This window comes from Nyctereutes procyonoides, unplaced genomic scaffold (genome assembly GCF_905146905.1).
Source record: "Nyctereutes procyonoides isolate TBG_1078 unplaced genomic scaffold, NYPRO_anot_genome, whole genome shotgun sequence".
In the NCBI taxonomy this organism is placed as follows: domain Eukaryota; kingdom Metazoa; phylum Chordata; class Mammalia; order Carnivora; family Canidae; genus Nyctereutes; species Nyctereutes procyonoides.
The window spans coordinates 57,994,554-58,017,400 of record NW_026575133.1 but is presented as its reverse complement, the minus strand read 5'-3'; the positions used below and the strand labels follow the sequence as shown (position 1 = coordinate 58,017,400).

Below are 22,847 nucleotides of genomic sequence, written 5' to 3'. Positions count from 1 at the left end.
CGACTCCCTTGAGGTCCACCCCAAACCCTTTTTATTGTTGTGTAATGTTTCAGTTGAAGGATGCACCATAATTTGCTTAGCTATTCACCCATTGAGGGAATTCTGGGTAATTTCTAGTATTTTACTATGATAAAGATAAGGCTACTATGAACCTCGTGTGTAGGCTTTTGTGTAAACACAAGTTTTCATTTCTCTTCCTCGAGGATTTTACAAATTTCGTGTGAATGGTCATGCTTGATTCATAGTACACAGTTTAAGAATAATATTTCTAATCGTTTGATTGGAGTTCAGTAATAAATGACAGGACTCCTAAAGGTTTCATTTAAATAAGACCATGTCATTGTAAGAGAATAAATGAGAGTGGATTACATTGAGTCAGAGTTTAATACTTTTCATTCTTTTTTAAGATTCCTCAGACAACAAAGAGAAGAAAACTTTCAGCCTCGAAGAAAAGTCCAAAATCTCCAAAAACCGTGTTCATTATATGAAATTCACAAAAGGTAAAATTAAGCAGTTCTTTATTTGTTGTTGAAATCTGTGTTCATGGTAGGTTTCTTAAAGCATTTTTAGCTTTCACCAAATTTTTAGCCCCCCCCCCCTTTTTAAAGATTTTATTTATTCATGAGAGACACAGAGAGAGAGAGAGAGAGAAAGGTGCAGAGACACAGAGAGAGAAGCAGGCTCCATGCAGGGAGCCCGACATGGGACTCGATCCCGGGTCCCCAGGATCACGCCCTGAGCCAAAGGCGGCACTAAACCGCTGAGCTACCCGGGCTACCCCCTTTCTTTTTTTTTTTAAGATTTCATTATTCATGAGAGACAGAGAGAGAGGGGCAGAGACATAGGCAGAGGGAGAAGTAGGCTCCCCATGGGGAACCTGATGCAAGACTCTATCCCAGGACACTGGGATTACAACCTGAGCCAAACGCAGACATTCAACCACTGAGCCACCTAGGTGCTTCAACTTTCATATTTTACGTGCAAAATGGACAAGTAGGGATGGACTAACTGGTTTGATCTAAAGCAGTGCTAAAGTTTTAGCATCTATTGTGAATCACCTGGAGATCTAGTTAAAGTGGGGATTCATTAGCTCCGACGTGGGACCCCATATTTAGCTTTAGACTATATGCAAGTCCTCTGGCAAAGCTGGAAGCAGAAGTCAACCTGCTGTGTAAGGAGAACAGAGACTTTTTGTGGCTAGGTCAGAAAATCTTAATTCCATGCTCAACATCTTTAGTTATATTTTCTTGTTTTTGAGGAATCTCACTCCCAAGCTGACTCACATTATTCTACACCATTCCGGCATTGAATGGAGTGTTAACTTAGACATTCCATGGTCATTGCAAATTAGCTTTAGAAAATGTATTTGAAAACTGGGTAGCCAGTGAATCCTAATGTCCTCTATCAACACCTTCCCTCTCCCTTCCCAATATTGCAGCCAATTGCAAGTGCAGTTGTCCTGTGTAACCACGAGGTGGCAGTCTGGTATTAGTAAGAAACAATTTAACTTGAACTTCTCAGCTACCCCCCCCCCCATGTTTTCCTATAGAACAGTATTGTGTATTAAGTACACTTTCCAGGTAAAAGCCTATTTATCACATACTATACTTCAAGTATAAATATGAATGTAATCCTGTTGTGGTAATCTAGATACCATATGATGGCTCTTCTATGGGACACCCCCCCTTTTTTTTTTATAGATTTTATTTATTTATTCATGAGAGACACAGAGAGGCAAAGACATAGGCAGAGGGAGAAACAGGCTCCCTATAGGGAGCTCGATGTGGGACTTGATCCTGGAACTCCAGGATCACTCCCTGAGTTGAAGGCTCAACCACTAAGCCACCCAGGTACCCCCTGGATGTGCCTTTCTACCTCCATAAGCTGAGAAACACACATCCCTTTGCTTTAGTCTAGTTAGTATGATTGGGAATTCCCTGACTCCTAGAACTTGCCTGAGTAGCAGTGGGAGCTGGAATTCCCATTAGTCTGTTAATGGTGGTTCTTATTTGGGGTCAGAACCCCAAAAGATTGGTCTGGGTTTGGTTTAAGTGAGAACCCATGGCAGAGCTAAATGGAGTTGGGAGCTGAATAGCTTCAGAACATGTACAAGGAGAGATGGGCATTTTCTGTTTCCCTCTCCCAGCCGGTACGGTTTTTGTATGGATCTTCATGTTATCCTCTCTCCTTTCTCTCAGGCTAGGCCCTTCTTTGTTGTTTTCCTGTATGGTTTCTGATCAGGGTTTCTCTCTACTCCTGACCCTCTGCAGAACAGAAGACAGTTCCTGCTGGCTCCTCAGTCTTTCTGAGTACAGGCTAAATTGCCACTTTATAACCAGTCCTTAAATAATCCCTCTTTTTTCATTAGAATCTATAGGAAAAAAAGATATAGCAGAAAGATGCTGAGCCAATTAAACTAAAAGTGGCTTGTAACTTTTAGATGGTAGGGCATCCTTCTAAGCTTTCACCTTAGCAAATCCAGTTTCCCTTTAGTACCTAACTACATGCATGATTTCACCTGAAGCATTTGCTGCAGTTGGGATAAACCTCTGTAATCTACTTTAATCTAATGGATGCTGGGAGTATCTGCTTTCTATTTCTAGTTAAGCCACTCCCTTGCCAGGTGACCCTGTCAGCCTGTTTGGTGTGTTATGCCTTCACTTTCTCGGAATGAGGTTTGCTGATTTATTAGCTTTGCTTGGGGAGAAGGGGGGGCGTTGGTATACAGGGAAGAGGGTTCAAGATACATAGTCAGAAAGGAAGCAGAGGAGATTGAGTGGGAAAATAGAGGAAACGCAGATTGGGGAATGAATGGAAAAGGAGGCAGAAATCGAGGTACTGAAGAAAATAATTATTTGCTATTTTAACAAGCCATGGAGAAAGAATAGAGTTCTCTCATTTAAAGTCTTTCCTTGTACAGCAATTGTTCTGGATATGAATGAGAAACCTTAAGTTGTCTCTAAGGTGGATGATCTCAGATCACAGGGATCCTGGGTGCTGCATTACTCTCTCAGATCACTTCAGCGTTTACCTTCTTCCAGACTCTGCTTCTGTTATAACATGAGGAAAGATTTTTAAATCATTATTGGGTCCTAAAGTAGGTCCCGTTTTATGACTTCTCAGAAATGACCCATTTTATGGAACTTTTGGTTGTTCAGCATAATGGATGATAAGCACTTTTACCTGCCAGTAGGCTCCTAGTGAATGTAACTCATTCACTTCTTTGATGAGGATGATTTATACTGCAACTCGCATCCGTGGTCCAGAGACTAAAACATGGGAAGATGGTATTATACATAGCTTGGTGGGAAGAATGAAGACAAAAATTTGACTTTAGTGAGATTCCAGTAGCAAATAGCAATGTAAAATTTGCTACCGCCTACCTATCAGCTGTATCATTTTCATTCTGATACATATTTCTCTCTTGAGTCCCAAATTTATGATTTTAATTTAATGATGAAACAATTTATTATCTAATTCAAAAGTTCGTATCATTCATGTTTGTTTAAAAAGCCTAAACTTGCATGCAGTTTCTTTTAATTCGAAAAATGTTTGTCAGGGCCCTGTCTTCTCCTTAGGGAGAGGAAAAGATCAAATTCTACAAAACCGTTTTTAAAGGTTTTTTTTTTTTTTAATTTTTATTTATTTTATGATAGTCACAGAGAGAGAGAGAGAGGCAGAGACATAGGCAGAGGGAGAAGCAGGCTCCATGCACCGGGAGCCCGACGTGGGATTCGATCCGGGGTCTCCAGAATCGCGCCCTGGGCCAAAGGCAGGCGCCAAACCGCTGCGCCACCCAGGGATCCCGTTTTTAAAGGTTTTAATAAATAGTGCAAAGTTATCAAGAGAGCATTGCTCTCTACCTCCTGACAGTTGTATGGTGGGTGGAAGAAAGGGGCAGGAACTGTGGTTGCGCAGCTTCATCCTGGTGATTGTACTCAGACTTCTTACTCTTGTGACCATTGGCAATATTTGCTTCTTAAACACAGAACCTGCCTGGACAGCACATGACCTGGTGGCTGGCTCGCTGGCCTGGACACACAGACTGTAGTACTCCTAGCTTGCTTCCTCCCCATGGCCTCTGCTAGTGATGGGTGTAGCTTTTCCTCTTGGGATTCTTTTGCCGTTTAAATCTAAAATAGCACCACTGCAGGCAGTGAAAAAATTCTGGCTGTTCTGTTGGTTGTAAGGGTCTCGCTTATTTCACCCCCCTACTCCAGATTCCTTCAGCTTGCCTGGTGTTCTGACGTCACCCTTTCAGTGCTACCGCCATAATCTTCTGACCTGGGCTTATTATTGGTCCCATGTATTTTCCTTAAAAACAGAACTCAACCTAAAAAAAAAAAAACAGAACTCAAAATATAGCATATGTTGTATCATTCTTGACTGGGGAATGCAAATGAATTTTCCAAGCAAGTGAAGCTACCTACAAATACCTAAAGTGTTGTTTTTATTTTAACAAATGTATGTATTTCTCCCACCTGTATTTCCTGGACCTCACCCATTACCCTGAGTAGAAAACTCAAGTTTCTTTGTCCCCCCCCCCCCCAGGCTTTGTTCTAATATGGTACTGTAGTACTGTGTTTTTCTAGAACGTTTTGGGTTCTATATGAGTTTTGCCCTTAAAGTACGAGGTTCCAAATCTCTGTGCTGCTGCTGCTGCTGCTGCTGCTTCTTCTTCTTCTTCTTCATTTTTTTTAAATCTCTGTGCTTCTTAAGTCCTTATATTTTTTTTGTAGTTTCATTTGCTTCCCATGTGAACCTCTTGGTGTCATAGATGTATCTGGCTGTAGCGGTACCATCTCCCCTTCCTTTGCCATTTTGATGGACTGGAAAACCTCATCATGACTATTAGAAACACAGCTAAAAAAGATCCATCAAGAACTCTTCTGTGAAAGCACCGCTCATCCTTTTATGGACTTGGTGACATCAGCTTGGCCACTGGAAGCATTTTTTCCTAGTTCTCAAAATGTTATCGCCAATTAAAGACTAGCAGATAGATGAACCAAATCCAGACAGATAACATGTAATTCCTATTGTGTTCTGTTTTTGATTGTCATTCTCTTTAACATCTAAGTTTATCAGCAGTATTTTCTGGGAGTTGACCTTAATTCAGAACTGAGACCAATAAGCTTTCAAACTCAGTTTTAGTATATTAATATTTATTCAAAAGTGGCCATAATTTTATAACATTTATAAACTATTCAACGGGTACCATTAACTAATAACTGTTTCAGTATCACTTCTATCTTCAGATTTTGTTTTTTTGTCTTTTTTTTTTTATCTTCAGATTTTGATCTTTAAGTTTCTTTCCATTGGTCTCTGACTCTTAATTCTTCTCTGTGTTTTGTTTTCCAGATCAAATCCAGAGCAAGGCCTGTAGGAATCCTGGTTTCTACACTTACTTAAGTGAACTTTGCTAAAGGATAAATATTTCTGATGCAGGAACCTCTCACCAAAACCTTAGAAACCTTGCACCTTCATTGGTACAGCTTACCATCTCCCCCAGCTTGGCAGTTTGCCCTATGTTCAGATTTGTTTTCAATCTCTGCACATTCATGGTGTGACATCCTGTTCTAGAATTGTGATTTTGCATGTACCCTCCCTTCCTCAGTCCCTCTAACATTCCTTTTAATTGAATTGCTTTAAAAGAAATCTTAATTTGAGTCTGTTTTAGGTATCTGTTCCATTCCAGAAGGTAGGTTAGGGAAAGATGGCCGATACATATTTTGAACTAAGTATAGCTCCTTTTTCTGAAATAGAAATTGCCACCCTGAATGTGCTTAGCAGTGCAAAATGGGTTATGCCGATGACAAAGCTCAGAATAGATCTCTAGACCTCCTGGGGATTTGTCCCCTTCTCCCCACCATGACCAATTTTATTCCCCACTTTCTGATTCATTTTCTGTGCTCCTATCTGGGATATGTTTCTTTTTGTTCTTAAGGAGGTTTCCTTTGGAGTCTTTTGTCTGGGTCTGCTTAATAATCAGAACCAGGAAGGCTTTGTTTCTAGCTCAGGGAGAAAGGAATAGCACAGAGCCCCCAGAGGAGCCTATCCTTCCTGATAGGAACAGGTTGTACTGACTGGACCATTGAATCTAGTACTGCTGCCTATGAAACTGGTTATGGCGCCTGGCTTTGCATTAAATCGAAGGGTGTTTTGTTTTTTAATTTCATGGAGTCACTGAGCAATATCATATTTGAATGCCCCAGTGATAGTCAGTGAACTGGAACCTTCTGGGTCATGCCATTACTTTGCCAAGTCCGTTTGCTACAGGAAACTAGGAAGACAAGTGAGTCTGTGACATTGGAACTCAGGCTTCCTACTCAGAACACAAATTCCTGTGTCTGACCCAGAGTCTCACTCCCCCAGAGCCTCAAGAATTTACATGTAGCAGTTACATTTTAAAATGCATTTACCACGTAGTTGACAAATGGGAATAGATTTGGTTGACTGCTCACAGTGTATTATTGGTAGAAGAGGAAATTCCAAAGAAGTGAATTTTAAATTAGTTGGTTTGTGGGTTTTGAAATTAAGTGAAAGAGTTTAGTGTTTTTAATAAGAATCATAGATCCTTTGGACAGTGCTTTGCCAGAAGCCATTTAATTTCCTGCTCTTATTATGTATCCTTTTACTTAAAGATGATAGAGCTATAATGGTAAAGAACGTTTTAAAGAGAAAAATCTGAAATCCTTTCACCCTTCTATAGTCATTTTTATTTGCATTTATTCTTCTAAAATTTTCATTCATTCAGTTAGTTATTAAGTTTCTATGTTAAAAATACAGTGTGCCCTCATTCCTGTGTGTTTAAAAGCTATGTAACTAGCATTGTTTTTATTCTGCGTTTCATAATCTTAAGTAACTCATGTCTCTTTATAAATAGTATCTGTTTATAAATGGGGAATCTGGAGACCCAGAAGTCATACCTTAAAGGCATACCAGTGGTAGAGTTACCTTTAAAATCCAGGTTTCTTATGCTACGTGCTCTTGATTGTTTCTGTAATTAGGAGAACGTCAGGGGTTCTGGTTCTAAAATACTTACCTGAGTTTTAAATTTAATTTTATTTGTTAATTAAGGTGTTGTAGTCTGCAAAGCGGAGGCAGAATATCAGTAGTTTACAAAATTGTTTCTTTTCCAAAACCCATTTTGCTTTCAGGATTGTCCTAGTTTATATTTATGCTCCTTATTTTAGGAAGAATGGCATTACTGAAAGGCGCCATGTTGTTTTTCTAGGGAAGGATCTATCATGTCGGAGCAAAACAGATCTTGACTGCATTTTTGGAAAAAGACAGAGTAAGAAGACTCCTGAGGTATTAAGCCACATATATTTGATATATGTTCTGTTTCAACACTGCTTGACTTTCTGTGTGTAGAACTATTTATATGTTACCGGTAGTACTTTTTAGATAAACTTACCAAAAAACACTTTGAGAGGCTTCATATAGAAGCTAAATGTGATCCTCTCAATAATAATAGTTGGAAGTTAATATATTATACAAGAATTCTGAGAAAGGATATGGTTACCTGCTTTTTCCCTTGTGTGAGGACTAGAATAAACTTGGGGAGGAATGTCTTTGCTGGTTTATTCAAAGGGGAAAATGTCTCTCTATTCCAGGAGAGAGGGGTGGTTGCATGTAGCGGTTTTGTTTGCTATGCTTGGACTATTGTATAGTCTGTATAACTATTTGGGATATGGCTTGGGGAGGAACAATATCATGTATGTACTCCTGTTCTGGTCTGTTCTCTTTTAAAAGCAATTTGAAAGTGTTAGGTTGGATATCAAAATAGAAGTTTTGAAATACAGGTTTCTGGAGATAAAGGGATAAAACTTTAAAATTGATGTTGTCTCCAAAAATCTGCCATTATGGTTGCTATAGCTATTACTCAACTAATCTGATATGTCCTACTTACAGTTTCTTTATTGGCTCCTAGCCAAGGCCCTGGGTGACTGTAGAACAAAAAAAAAAAAAAAAAAAAAGACTTGTGTCATTTATTTCTGATTTTCTCTAGACCGACAGGAATTTTTCAGGACAGTAGCTATTTGTTACTTAATATTATTTTCAAAGACTCTAGTTATTAGAAATCGTGCTCGGTGATTTCCTCTGTGGGTTGGGACTAAATTCCATCTTTCAGCACTTTTTCTGCCTCTACACCTTTAGCGGTTGAGGACTGAAGAGGCAGGCCTGGGCCCCATTGGCTCGCTCAGGGGCGGTGTCTGTAAGTCTCTGCTGAGTCATGTCAAAGGCAGGTGGGTCATTAGGGAGGAGGTGTTCTGACATCAGGCCACACTGGATGCTTCATTCACTGAGAAGCTGATGGAAAGAACTAAGGATCATCAGACAGTTCTGCTTCTGGTCACACCTCTGCCCTTCAGTGGTTACTGTGTGACCTGGATTGGATAGGGCCCTTTGCCTTGTTCACTCAAGACTTTGTGTCAGTCTTATATGAGGCTTCCTCTTGAATCATTCTACTTTGGTCTTCCTCAGTAATTTCAGTATCCTCAAGGGTGTTCTAGCACCTTTGCCCTGCCCTAACAATCCCCTCCCGTGGTCCCTACACCTTATACCTTTGCATCAGCCCATGGCCCACCCTGGATCTCTTATGATAACCTTTCTGTTCCAGGTCTCTCAGTCTTGGATTCGCACTATGCTGGCATTTCCAAATCCTTGCATTCTTGGATTATTTGACCTTCTTTTTCCTCCCTGCTGTCAGCCCCTCTGCCTGCAACCCTGGTCTCTTTTAGCACTCTCTTTGAAATTTTACAGTTGAACAGATCAGGGAAGGGTATTATAGATGGACTTTAAGTAGAACTTTAAAAGAACTTATGTGAAAAAAAATAAATAAAAAAATAAAAGAACTTATGTGGGTAAGCACAGGAAAGCTTTTTCTTATAGGAGATTAGAGGTTTCTAATCCTCTGACAGATGTCTGTCAGTAAGTCCTGATGTTAGGTACCGTGAGGTTTTTCAGTACTATCGAGCATTTCTTGGCTTTTTTGTGATGTAGTCATTCATCACCTTGTTGATGTGAGCCTGTATTTGAGGAGCTTCGGAAACAATTCCCTGGTACTAGCCTAGGGAAAAATCTATTACGGGCAATTGATATGGAGGAGACCAGCCTTGATATAATACTGTGTTTTGTGTAGCATTTATATCCAGGTACTTCTTAATCTCTCATTTCAGCTTAAGACTTTCCTCTTGTTGCATTGAAAATCCTGATTGTTTGGTGAGGCAGTTTTATATCAAGGTGCAGTGCTTGGTCTGCCTGTAGAGTGTAACAGGACTTACACTCAGTTCACTGAGGAACTTTAAAAAAATGCTAATGCCAGGGTGCCACCCCAGACCAGTTAAATCCAAATTTGGGGTTAGAGCCCAGGAATAAGTATCAGAAGAAGAAAAACAGTTATTAATTTAAAATAAAACCTACCCAGACAACTCGAGTGATACTATCAAGTAAGGATTGGTATGTAACACTTGGGAGAGCTCCTGGCTTTCATGTTATGAATATTGCCTAGGACAGGGCTTCTGGAATCTTAATATGTACACAGACCATCTGGGAATTGTATTAAACTGCAGATTCCAGTTCTTGAGGGTGGGTTGGGGCCCAAAGGTCTGCATTTCTGAGAAGCTCCCAGGTGATGTTGATGCTACTGGTTACACTGTTGCGTGTACCACATGAATGGACAAAGCCTCTGTGATGTTTTACATTTAGCACATATCTATAGGCATATGTAAGATGGAGTGTCTTTAATCACATTTTAAGATGCCAACTAAAAAGTATTTCTGTAAAGCACATTCACTTTTTTTTAGTTTTTATTTAATTCTAGTTAGCACACGTGTAACATTAGTTTCAAGTATACAATATAGTGATTCGGCACTTCCATACAACACCCAGTGCTCATCACAAGGGCCCTCCCTAGCCCTATTTTATCCATCCCTCCACCCACCTCCTCTCTGGTGACCATCAGTTTGTTCTGTATAGTTGAGAGTCAGTTTCTTGGTTTACCTCTCTGTGTAGTTTAAGTTTTAGATACGTTTGGATTTTCATATGGAGTTGGCTCTCTTGAGGCACACCCGTACCTTCCTTGAATAAACTGTTGCTATGAAACCTTACCATGTTAGTTACAACAGTTCTTACAGCCAAGGGCAGGAGGCCTTTGATCAGATTTGTTTGAAAAAAACACCTCTTCTGGCTCCTGTTTGTAGTTGGAAGGAGTATCACTTTGTGTTTACTCCCTTGACCCCCATAGCAACATTGGCCTAGAATTTATATTTGGCATTGCCAAGGTAAAGGTGCTGCTGGAGGTCAAATACCTAAAGAATCCTAGACACTGTGGCACTATTGATTGTTAACACAATAATCCTTTGTGGGTGCTCTGGATAAGGAGCTGATACTGATCTTGTCTTTGCATCTCGATTTAAAGAACCTTGGGCATTGACCACATCTGGCTTGGGCAACATCCTATCTCTCACGTTAAGCCAAACTTACTGATACCTGTAATTCCTGATAGGTGTAATGATAGAAAAGAAACTACAACCTTATGATGCATCTGTGTGCCAATCACTTGCTATCCACTTATGATAGTGTTTCATTTATCCCCAAAACAGTCCTATGAAATAGGCATTATTGTCACCTTTTTAGCAATGAGGAAACCAATGTTCAGAAGGACTTGTTATGAAGGTCCAAGGTGGCATAAACAGGATTTAAATCCAGGTGCCTCTGACTCTAGAGTCATTGTCCTTTCTCCTCTACCCCAAAGTTAGTTAACTTTCCTGCCCCCCCCCCAGAATCTATGTTTAAATGATTTTAGTTATGCCTTAGAAGCTTTCTTTGAGATTTTTGTCAAAGGCATAAGTCATTAATACTTTATCATCATTTTGTGGGAAACTGGTTGGCTGTTACTCTCATATTGCTGAAAATAGTGGTTCAGCTTTCAAAACATCGCTACCTTTCTGATGGGTTCAGAAGCATATTACAAATGCCTGGTCCAGCTTTGGAAACAATTATACTTTGCTGTTGGAACTGAATTAAGAGAGCTGGCTTGAGTTTCTAGAGCATAGATGTTATGTTACTTGTGCATTTTCTGGTCTCATGACTTGAAGGATCTGAATACATTTATATCCAAGAAACAGCTGTAGCCCTTGATTTTTTTTTTCTCCTGTTTTTTTGCTTTAAAACTTTTAATTTTGGAGTAATTACAGATGGACAGGAAGTTGCAAGAAAGTTCGGAGGGGTTTTTGTACCCTTCATCCAGTTATCCCAGGGGTTACGTCTTACATAACTATAGCACAAAGTAAAAACCAGAAAATTGAAATTGGTGTGTGTAGTTCTGTGTCACTTTATCACATAAATAGATCCTGTAACCACTGTCTCAGTTAATTACAGAACTATTCCCTAACTGCAAAGATCTTCCTCAGACTACTCCCAGTCACCCCCTCCCCTGCACCATCCATAACTTCTGCAGCCACTACTGTCAACAAAATTATCTAATTCAAAATTGAATATTGTATGTATGAACCACATAATCTCTCACAATTATATGATGAGTCTTCTCACATCAGTAATGATCAATACCCAGGTTTTAAGGGCTGAGCATAGTTTCTATGATCTTCCTTGGGCACTTAGGCCGGTTAGATTTTATGTCTTCTGCTGGATTTTATGTCTTCTATCTTACATATCTTTAGAAAATGCCTTGTAGAAATCAGATTGTTTGATGTCTTTAAAGTCCAAAATGTATCGGAAGCCTGAGTGGCTCAAATGGTTGAGCATCTGCCTTCGGCTCAGAGTGTGATCCTGGGATCCTGGGATCGAGTCCTGCATCAGGCTTCTGGCAGGAACCTCCCTCTGCCTATGTCTCACTCTGCCTATGTCTCCGCCTCTCTGTCTCTGTGTCTCTCATGAATAAATAAATAAAATCTTTTTTTAAGAAAAAAAAAAGTCAAAATGTATCAATTAAGTTGTTTACTTGTATAATTTCAGAAGTCTATGAAACTGTAAAGTGATGTGTATCTATAAAGTGATACCATGATTACCTGACAGGTTTGTGGCATGTCAGTACAGCAGAGTTCCCTGGGGTACACTTCTTATAGTGGATTGGTGAACTCCTCTAAATTGCATGCAGAATTCTTGGGCACATGTACATGTAGGTATGGATATATAAAGTCCAACACTTTCATCAGATTTTCCAGGGAGTCCTTGATCCGAAAAGAATCATTAAAATCCAGTACTTTGCATTAAAAAAATCTCTTCCTAGTTAAAAAAAAAAAAATCCCTTACAATGAAATTTTCTTTGTGTCGTAGGAGGGAGCCTTATGTCATGTAGAGGAACAGAGCCTTCCTGTCTCCAGGAACCTTACTCTTTCTTGGTGCTCAGTATTTCCTCCAGCCACAGAGCCTATCTAGAGGCACTGTTGCCCTGTTTTGAATCTTGCTGTTCAGAACTACTTGCTTAAATAATGAGAGATCATCATAAGCTACCAGTTACTCAGAAAACTTTTAATAAACTGCTGTGTCTGGGAATGGTTGGTTGTGTATTTTTAATTTCCAAGTCCCTTCCTTTCCTTTCCCCATCATCTTTGTACTAGGAAGACAATAACTCTGGTTTGGAGTGCACCTAAATTGGAGATGTATGCACTTTTTATATGGAGACAAAGAAATGATCGAATATATTGAACTGAAATTACTAGGGAGCCCCCTGAGACCTGCAGCAGGTACTTGTGCTGGCCACTGCCTGCCAGGAGTTGTAGGAGAGAGAGAGAGAGAGAATGTGTGTGTGTGTGTGTGTGTGTGTGTGTGTGTGTGTGTGTGTGTCTTCTCTCACTTGGTGTGGGAGTTGGAGACACTGAAAAACAAATTCCACTAGTTCCTATCTTGTTGAACTTCCTGATACTCCTTTTTTTTTCTTTGCTTCTCACTTTTTCCCTCCCCCACCTTCCCAGTTTCCTTCCTCTATCCAGCTTGTTTCCTGATTCAGCCTTATCACTAGCAAAAATACTCCTAAACCATATCAAGCATCGAGAATGTGTTACCAGCATTCCTACTTTGTTTCTCTAAACAGCATGTTTCTGGCATAAGCTCTTGGCAAAATCATTGTCACTTTCTTCCCCCTCTGTAACCTGATTGAATTAGAAACCTTGGATTTCTTGCATGCTCCCCGGATACTCCAGGTAATGATCTCTTTGCTTGAATAATCTGACGGCTTTTGCTTTTTGAACCAAAGCATGACTTATGTCCCTTCCTTGTCAGTTATCATGAATCCCCTTTCTTTCCTATTTCTGACTGATTGTCAAATCTGAAAAGTCAATTCCAAGCAGACCTTTCTCTTTTTCTTGCTGATTTCATGGGATATTGTTTTAATTCTATAAACTTCTTCAATTCCTCATAAGGGAAGATGATTGGAAAAGGCCTTTTTAAACATTTTTTCTTGGAACGTCCTTGAATCAAAAGTCATTCCTCCTTAGTTCGAGATGTTCATGTTAATAAGCTATTTTCATGAATCAGGTGGAGTTTTGTAAATGGTTTACAGGATGTGAACTCTTAAATTTGAATCTATCCCCTTCCCCGCAACCTCTATCACTCTGCCTTCCCCCATCTTCACCCCAGGTCTGGGCATCAGGATTCAAAAGCTGGGCAGCTTTCCCAGCCTAGTATTTGCTAAAGCAGTCTTCTAATGAAGAACCTTTTAGTTAGAGATAAATTGAAATTTAAGCCCACAAACAGGCCAAATAGTACATTTACAGTCTAAAGTTTTTTTTACCAGCATTCATGACTTCAGTAATTCTCGTCATCATTTTGACCACTTCTAACAAAATCAAGATCCAAAATAATCTAAGCTGGAAAACACTTTAACCAAAACGAAATAGATAAACTTTTATGAAGATATGCAAAGTCTCATTTAATCCCAGAAAGATCTCATTTGGTAGAAGTTAAATGAGCATTAACTTGGAGGCTAGGACTTGTAACTGACTAAGTATCACATAAGCCTAAGTATGTAGTGTGGCAGCCATCCTGCACATAGGCTTGGGCTGTATCATGCTGAAAGCAACATCCTTTTTGCTTATTTTCTGCCCTCGTGACAGAAATAAAGGCTGAAACCTGTTCTTTGAAGCCTGCGTGGCATATTTTAAGAATGTGGTCAGAGACTGGCATTAGGGACCAAAGTATCTGGAAAGCAGGACAGCAACTAGCAAATGAGCAGGGCAGAAACTCTGCCTTGCCTACAGAGAAATCCTGACTTTGTCCAAATGGTTTTACTGGTCTTCTAAAAAAGGAACAGATTGTTTTGTTATGCTTCATAAAGAAGAATTAGTACTGATGGATGGAATATACAGGAAGATTTCTCCTCAGAGAAAGGATGCAGCATGGGCTGGTCAGCTGTAGGATGTGCCTCACAGTTTGTTTCTGTGAGGAATTCTTATACTTGATAAGAGTCTGAACTAACTGCACATGAGTACTTCCAAGGCTAAGCTCTCCTGATTCTAAAGTAAAGAGAAGACACGAAATACTCATATTTGAAATGGTACTTGAAGTTTTAAGTTTTCATAGACTACAAAAGGAAGGAACGTTCTTGGATTCCTTTTCTTGATTCTCCTGTACTTGGACAATTTTGGCTTTATCTACTTAGGTTCCTTATCCAGGAGATGAATGTGAAAAATCTTTGGTGTCTTAAAGCAGGAAATTGAATAATATTGAGGTAAAATAGTAAGTTGTTTTAGCAATCCAAGACTTAAAAGAGTTACTAGAAATGTTGAGTGTCAAGGTGAGGTTAGCTGTCTTCAATGGCCCTTTTTCAGCCTCTTAACTCTGTTTTCTTATCTATAAAGTGAGAGTGTTAAATTATATGTCCTTTACTAGATTCTGTTTTCCATAGATTTTCCTCAGTGATATTTCCCATTCCACATACTCTTCCAGATTGACCCTTGCAGCTTTCTCATCAGGAGGTGGAACTCAGTCCCTTCCCCTTCCATCTGGGAAGGCTTGTGACTTGCTTATAGTGATAGAATGTCACAGGAGGGGATGCTGTGTGACTTAGGAGGCCTTACTGGCTAAAATGCTTGTTGCTCTCCAAGGCTTCAGCCTTTATTTAAGCGGTCCAGTTGCCTTTCAGCTGTTAGAAAGCTCAAAGCCCAAACTAGCCCACTAAGAGAGTATGGCACAGAGAATTTTGCAGGTGTCCAAGGCTATGTGAAGAGAAAGGTCCTGGCCACCCGCTGCTGTGCTGGCTCTAATCACTTTTTGGTCATAACCACATTAGAGAGACCTGGGGCCAGAGCCACCCAGCCAAGCTCTTCCTTGAATTACTGACCCACAGAAATAGTGTGTGATAAGGAAAGGATTGTTGTTTTAAGCTGCTGAGTTTTGCGGTGGTTTGTTGCCTAGAAAACTGAAATGGCTCTCTAAGGAGCTGTCATTCTGTGGTTCTGTGATTGTGCATTGATGGTGAACCTGGTAGATCTGTCTTAACCAGTGGAATGAGGAAATGATGTCACCTAATGAATTGTTCTTTCTCGGGCTTCTTCTAAAGGGAGGCTCATTCAATGGAGTATGGCATTGAGAATAGGCACTTTAACTTCAGAGTTTGAGCCCAGGAGTAGTGTGAAGACTGATTTGGGGCAAGTTATTTAACCTCTCTGAGCCTTAGTTTCTTCATTCATAAAATGAGGATAATAAATTATCTAGCAAAAATTAAATAAAGCCATGTAAAGTTCTTAGCAAGTCGCTAGCATGCAGTAAATGCCCAGCGTACCTTAGCTGCGGCTGCCAAGATCACTGTCATCATTATAATTGTTAACACAGATTTAAGGTGGTGAGTAATAAACCTAATACAGAAATGAGAAAATTTTAATCCATGTGCACATAGTCATATGCTGAGCAGTATTTATGTATGTACTGACTAAACTCACTCATTGCCAACAAGCCTCCTTTCTTCTTCTTCCTTTTCTTCTTCTTTTCTTTTCTTTTCTTTCTTTCTTTCTTTTCTTTCTTTCTTTTTTTCTTTCTTTCTTTCTTTCTTTCTTTCTTTTCTTTCTTTTCTTTCTTTTCTTTCTTTCTTTCTTTCTTTCTTTTCTTTCTTTTCTTTCTTCTTTCTTTTTTCTTTCTTTTCTTTTTCTTTCTTCAGAATGTGTGTGGGATGGGGTTGTAGCAGGGACTCCTAAGCAGGCTTCATAGCGCGGAGCTGAATGTGAGGGATAGTTTCATGACTTGTTGAACGCTTAACTGACTGAACCACCCAGGTGCATTAAATCTTCCCTTTTAAAGTCCTCCAGCAAAGAGGTTTTTTGTTACCATTTTGCCATCATAGCAATTATAGAGGATTTCTTAGCATATCAATTTAAAAATTAATACTTAATATAAGTAATAATTAAAGCAGTAATCTTCCTTCTAATGGGATGTCCTGTATAGTTTGGGGTAGATGTATTGGCATTTGTTTAATGTGCAAAGAATTTATTGCTTTAAAATAAATAAACTAAGGTAAAAGCTCTTCATTACCATCAACACTTAGTATTCATGGAGATGTTGATACTGAATTTAATAAGTTTCAAAAGCTTCAAAATGTATTTGATGCTATCCTTATTCCCCAAAGATTTACAGTGTTTTAGTACTGTTGGAGTCTGATTATGGAAAGATGATAGGATCCCAAGGACAGATAGACACTTAGGATCATCTAGTTTATGCCCCTGTATCAAGCAGGACTATTTCTGTCATTACAGTGGAAATGAGTCTGATTCTATTAACAGTAGAAAGGGAAAACAGGTTTATAATGTGAGTTTTAGAGATTAAGTTAGATATAAAGAATGTTCCTCAAAGAAGGAGTGGACAGTTTGAATTACTTAGAGACATCATAGAAAATTTAACATTTGGAGATATTTACAAGTGGAATTAAATGCCATCTAAGAGAAGAGACAGGAGACCATTACCCTGCCCTTTTCTTTCAGTGAAGTCCATCTGAACAATATAACATCCTTGGAGATACAAAAGGACAAAATAGTAAATAGTTTACCAAGGATATTAAATCTGAACCAAGATGATTCTTTGTACCTAGTACACTCTTTACTTCTATTAATGCTTTTGAAGCCAGACACAAAAGATACCCTGTTATAGGTTATGTACAGTTCTGATTTCTTCTTCTACAGTAAACATAGTTTGTTGGCATTTATTTAATAATGGAAAAGCTGGAGAAACTTCAGTGGTTATAAAAATTTACCTAGTATATCCTGATGATTACTTTAATTGCTAAAGCTGCAAAGACAGTAGGACTTGGCCTCCTCCTTGGAATTCATGGTCTTCTGTGAGAGGGGATAGATAGAAATATATTGAATTAATGTAACATTCTCTAGGAGAGTGTAAGAGTCTTTTTCTACAGTATTTTTCCTATAGCAGCTTGAGTGTTTTAATAAGTGTAATTGAGATCATAGCACTATGTTCAAAACTCTCCCAAGTATGAAAGGCAAATCTTTACAATGGCCTGGAGTTCTGTTTGTTATGCCCCCTGCCCTGCCACCCAGTCTCTGTCTTCTCTCCCTCATATATACATAGACACATACTACTGCCTTACCTCATCTTCTGTTTTTTTTGTATCCGCTCTGCCCTCATCACACTGGCTTCCTTGCTATTCCTCTAGTATTTCAGGAATGCTTCCACCCCAAGTTTAAGTACTTGGTGGCTCCTTTATGTGGAATGGCTCACACCTGCCTCTTTCACATTTTTATCCAAATGTCACCTTATTTATAATTATAATTGAAAACACAAACAGTAACAACAAAAACCTTGACACTCTTATACCCTCTCCTTTGTTTTATTGTCCATAGCAGTTACTGCCGTCTGATACACTAAATTGTTTACTGTTTTTCCTCGATGGATTGGAAGCCTCAATGAAGGCAGGAATTTTTGTACTCTCTAGCATCTAGAACCATGCCTGGTATGGAGTAGGTTCTCAGTGAAGTTTTTGTTGAATTGAACTCAGTTGTTGAATTATATTATATTTTATTTTATTTTTTAAATTTTTTTTTAATTTTTATTTATTTATGATAGTCACAGAGAGAGAGAGGGGGGGGGCAGAGATACAGGCAGAGGGAGAAGCAGGCTCCATGCACCGGGAGCCCGACGTGGGATTCGATCCTGGGTCGCCAGGATCGCGCCCTGGGCCAAAGGCAGGCGCCAAACCGCTGTGCCACCCAGGGATCCCTGAATTATATTTTAGACATTAGGGAAACACAGACCAGAGAACCATTAATTTTTACCATGATGCCAGAAAAGTCTACAGAGAACTGATGGTTGATCTTGGTGCAAAGGGCAGGAGTCTCTGAATGGACAAGGCATAGAAAAGAAGATGTAACATGAGCAACGTATCCTGGGTCTCAAACTGAAATGTCAAGGGGGTCCAGGCATCTGACTGTAAGTGTATAAGTAGTCTGACTTTAAGATTACAGGGAATCGGGAAAATTGATATCCTGTCTGAAAGATTCTGAGATTCATAAGATTCTGAGATTGTGATCTCATTTGACACAGCCTGTTAATTGTAATCTTTGGCCTAGTTGAAGGTGAAAAAGCCAGGTAGTTTTATGTATGTAAGTGGAATTGCGCAGCAAAGAGTAGCTGCTTAGAACCACTTTGCTGACTGGGCTCGGCAGTATACTATATATGTATAGTGCTTCCTGTCTCCTGGATATGTGAATATTCACATCTCTCTTCTGTAGGAACTTGTATTCCTCTGATACATGACCATCTCTTCTTTATGCTTTGGTGCCTGTCACAGACATAGGGCTGATGAGAAGCTTGGAGGATTTGCAGCACAGTGGGCAACTGCTTGACTGAAGTGAGATCCTAGTGTGAATAGTGCCTGAAATCAGGCTGTTCGCGGCCTCTTCTCATTCAGTGTGCCAGTGAAATCATTCCAAGTGAGTAAGAAGCATTGCAGAGCTAGATTTTCTATTGAGCACAGCTTTTGATAAAAGGAAGAAGAGCTAGATATTGACTTTTTGGTGCCTGTTCTATCAGTGGTCTGTTAATCAACAGAGGATAAATTATTGCTCCTCAGACACAGGAGAGGATCCCCTTGATTTGAAGGCATTTCCACCTCTCTTTTCTTTGTTTTTTTTCTCTTTATTGGTAGAGGATCTTTCCTCCCGCCATTTGCTCCTTGGGGGTTTTGTTAAGGACTGAAGGGAAACTGAAGGGAGCTCTTTTGATTTATCTTCTATCCTTTCCTTTTGGTCACTCCACAGGGCTAAAATAGCCGAGTTGGCTTTAATATGTCGCCATTAGAGACCAAACATTAGCTGGAATAAACCATCATGCCTCACAATGAAAAATGTCCCCTGATTGGCTAATTAATCAGTCAAAGGGGAATGACATGGCTCTCGGCTTGAGGGACTCTGCTAGAGAGAAACAGGCTGTTGATAAATGGTTTTCCAACAAATTCATATATCAAGGAAACTTAGTCATTTTTTAACTATACTTTGTGTGACTGCAATTTTTTCCAACTTTTTCTTTTCTGCTGCTCTTGCTGTTTGGGCTGCGTTTTTTATTGTTGATAGAAAAATATAGGATTTTAGATATGAGAAAATAAATGCTTTCCACTTACTCATGTCTGTTAGTCTGATGGGTTGTGACTACTTTTATCAATAGGTGGAAATCCACTTTTTCCAAAATTTGTGAAATTATATTTTCTTGTCTTCTTCAGAGTTAAGATCTCCAGGTTCTGGTCCACACAGCCTGATTTTGAATCCTGGCTCCATCAGTTGCTAGCAGGGAGCTCCTGGGGCAGTTACCCAACATCTCTCTGCTTTAATTTCCTCATCCTTAAAATGGGTTAATAATAGTATTACCTAAAAGGATTGTTAGATTGGAGATTAAGTAAGGTCATCCATAAAGCATTTGAAGTAGTCCCTGGCACAGAGTGATAGGGAGTACTCACTGAATGTTATTATTTTTTTAATCAAAGTGATAGATATGTATTGATTTTAAAAATTGAGCTGCACTCATCAGCTTCTAATGAAAAGCAGCATTCTTCCATCACATCCCGCACTGCTTCACCTCCCAAGTGTTCCCTATAGAATTTCCAGTTCTTTTAAAATTATGTGGTATTTATTTTCATATTGTAAAATATCTTACATTGATGTTCTTGATGCCTTAATTTTTTTTGACATCTTCTGGACTTCCATTTTGGTAGGTTATGCCTTTTTACCACTCAAAGTACTGACATAAGTATTAGTTAATTTGGTATTTGGTATCTGTATTTTTATGACTATATAGGTACTATTCTTGGTTAAGCCAAATAGTGTACTATAATTTCTTTTATAAGTGTACATTGCCTTTTATAATTTTGTGTTGTTTTCTGGCAGGGAACAAAGGGTATGTCCATGTATTTTTTTATATACCCTCTAATAACCTTATAATATAAAGCTTTCTGCCATATCAAGTACACAGCTAATCAGTGCAGTCTTTTCCCAAGGGATCTCCCTCCTAGGACCCCCTACTTCCTGCTTACTCTGACTGGCTGTTTGTTTGCTTCACCACTATCATCTCAGACTTTTCCATTCATTCTGCTCCCACTACCTCTTCTGTCCTGTGTCTCCTCACTCATCTTCCAGCTTTCTGAGAAGGGCTACAGTTCTGAAAACCTCTATCCTAAAACCAGGGCAGATTGGGTGGATTATAGCATTCTGGATTGAAAAGCATTTCTTTGCAGGATTTTAAAGTATTACTCTAGTTCCTTCTGATTTCCATTGCTGCTGTTTCTATTTTAGTGCTTTACGTATATCTGTTTTGTCTCACCTCTGCTAGGAGTTTTTAGAATCTTTATCCTTGGATATCCTTGGATTTCTAAATTCTCATGGAAGTGTGAGTTAGTTGGGTGTTTTTATTCACTAGATACTTGATAAATCTTCAGTGTGAAGATCCATGTCCTTTTACCAGTTCTGGAGAATTAACCTTTTATTCATTCTTTGATAATTTTTTCCTATTTTCTCTGGAAGTCATTAATGAAACAGTGGGCATCTTGGATTATTCTTCGGATTTTTTTCATCTTTTGTCTCCTATTTTTCTGTATCCTTCTTCTACTTTTGTAAGGATCCTCTTGATACTTTTTCTTGCAATCTTTCTATTAAAATTTTAAGTTTTTTCCCCTATTTTTAATTTCCAAGATCTATTTCTCATCATCCAATTGTTCCTTTGTATTCATTTATTTTTATTTTTTAATTTTATTTTCTTTTTTAAAAAGATTTTACTTATTTATTCATAGAGACACAGAGAGAGAGAGAGACAGAGACAGAGACACAGGCAGAGGGAGAAGCAGGCTCCATGCAGGGAGCCCAATATGGGACTCCATCTCGGGTCCCTAGGATCATACCCCAGGCTGCAGGCGGCGCTAAACCGCTGCGCCACTGGGGCTGCCCTCCTTTATTCTTAAATAGCATCCTGTTCTTGTTTCATAGATACAGAGTTCTCCCTTATCTCTGAGCACAGTGTTTTATTAGAGCTCCAGGTTGTTTTTTCTCTTCTTCCTCTGAGCTCCTTTTTCCTTTTGGTTTTGGCTTTTTTCATGTTGGGAGAATTTCCCTGTAATCTGATGTCCCTTTGCTCTCTGGCTATTACTTGAGTCCGTCATCAAACAGCCAATGGGAAGCTCTGCACAGGCACCAGGACTTTCCTTTGGTGAGGTTCAGTTTGTCTAGAAAGGCATTCTTACTTGAGGACCATGGCCTGGGTTCTGGTGAGGGATGGGGTGGGGAGGCCATTGCATCAGAGTCTGGCCTCCTTCTTGCCAGCTGAACATCTCATCTGCCCTCCAGCTGTAGCTTAGTCCTACCTGGTGGAACTCAAGGTCAGTCTTCCCAGAGATTAAACGCTTTGTATTCCTTACACATTTTTATTTTAGAGAAAAAAAATGGCTCTTGTTCGCCATTCTGGAAGTGCATCAAGGGCCTAACACACAGGGATATTCAGCAAATCATTACTAAAGGAAGGAAGATCAGAAACATTAATGAAACCCTTCCACATCAAAAGAAAAATTTGTTTGGAAATTTAACAACCCCTTTTCCTATCCATTAGTTCCAAAGGTAAACTATTTTATCTCAAAAGACTTGGGCTGGGGGGTTGGGGTTGATTTCAAGTCCTGGCCCTGGCATTATTCCTGTTTCAAAACAACAAACAAACACTTATTTGCTACTCAGATTTATTTCCTTATAAGGTGCTTTCAAACAGGACTGGCCTAGATATAAACTAAATTTTACATCATCCCTGGTCTTTCATGTGGACTTTTCTCTTTCACTTGCCTCTTGCTCCTTCCTCTCATGACTATCTCCTATTCCCACCTTTGGAATATATGGCTGAGGAAGACTAAAGAAGCCCTCCCTCCTGTGAAGTGAAGGAAGTGACTTTCCTCACTCCTCTTTCTTTCCCTCAGCTCTAGTTTTGGTTCCTTCTGTGGGTTAAGCACAAGTAATTTGCTTAGTATATCATGGAAATATATAATTCCTAATTTCTTGTATAGAAATGTGTGAGTGGTTGGCAGAAAGTATCCGAAACCTCCAGAAATACACATGGTGAACACCCTAACATGGAAGCCTTTTGGGTGTGATTCCTATAGCCAGCAAGCTGCATCCATTGTATGTTTTCTCCAGACACACATTACAGTAAGCCATAGCTCAGACATCCTGTCCCTGGTTCCCATTTTCCTCTCCCACCGAAGGAATACAAGGTGTTCTGCCAGGAGAGACAGACCTCACGTCCTGACAGGTTGGCCTTTCTTAGAAGTTACAGTTGCACTGTTGAGGAGGATTAATGGAAACTAGTTATGATGTCAAAGTGGAAAGAGTAATGAACTGAGGGACAGGAGAAGATCTCCA

At 39.4% G+C, this 22,847-nt stretch overlaps 1 protein-coding gene across 1 annotated transcript in view; it reads left to right on the top strand.

Moving 5' to 3' along the window:
• The window catches only part of PINX1 (PIN2 (TERF1) interacting telomerase inhibitor 1), an 86,645-nt gene that overhangs the window by 24,294 nt on the left and 39,504 nt on the right, over positions 1-22,847 (top strand). The window contains exons 5-6 of the mRNA XM_055300409.1: positions 408-500; positions 7,235-7,311. Coding sequence (XP_055156384.1) covers positions 408-500; positions 7,235-7,311 — 170 coding nt within the window. The remainder of the gene's footprint in view (positions 1-407; positions 501-7,234; positions 7,312-22,847) is intronic.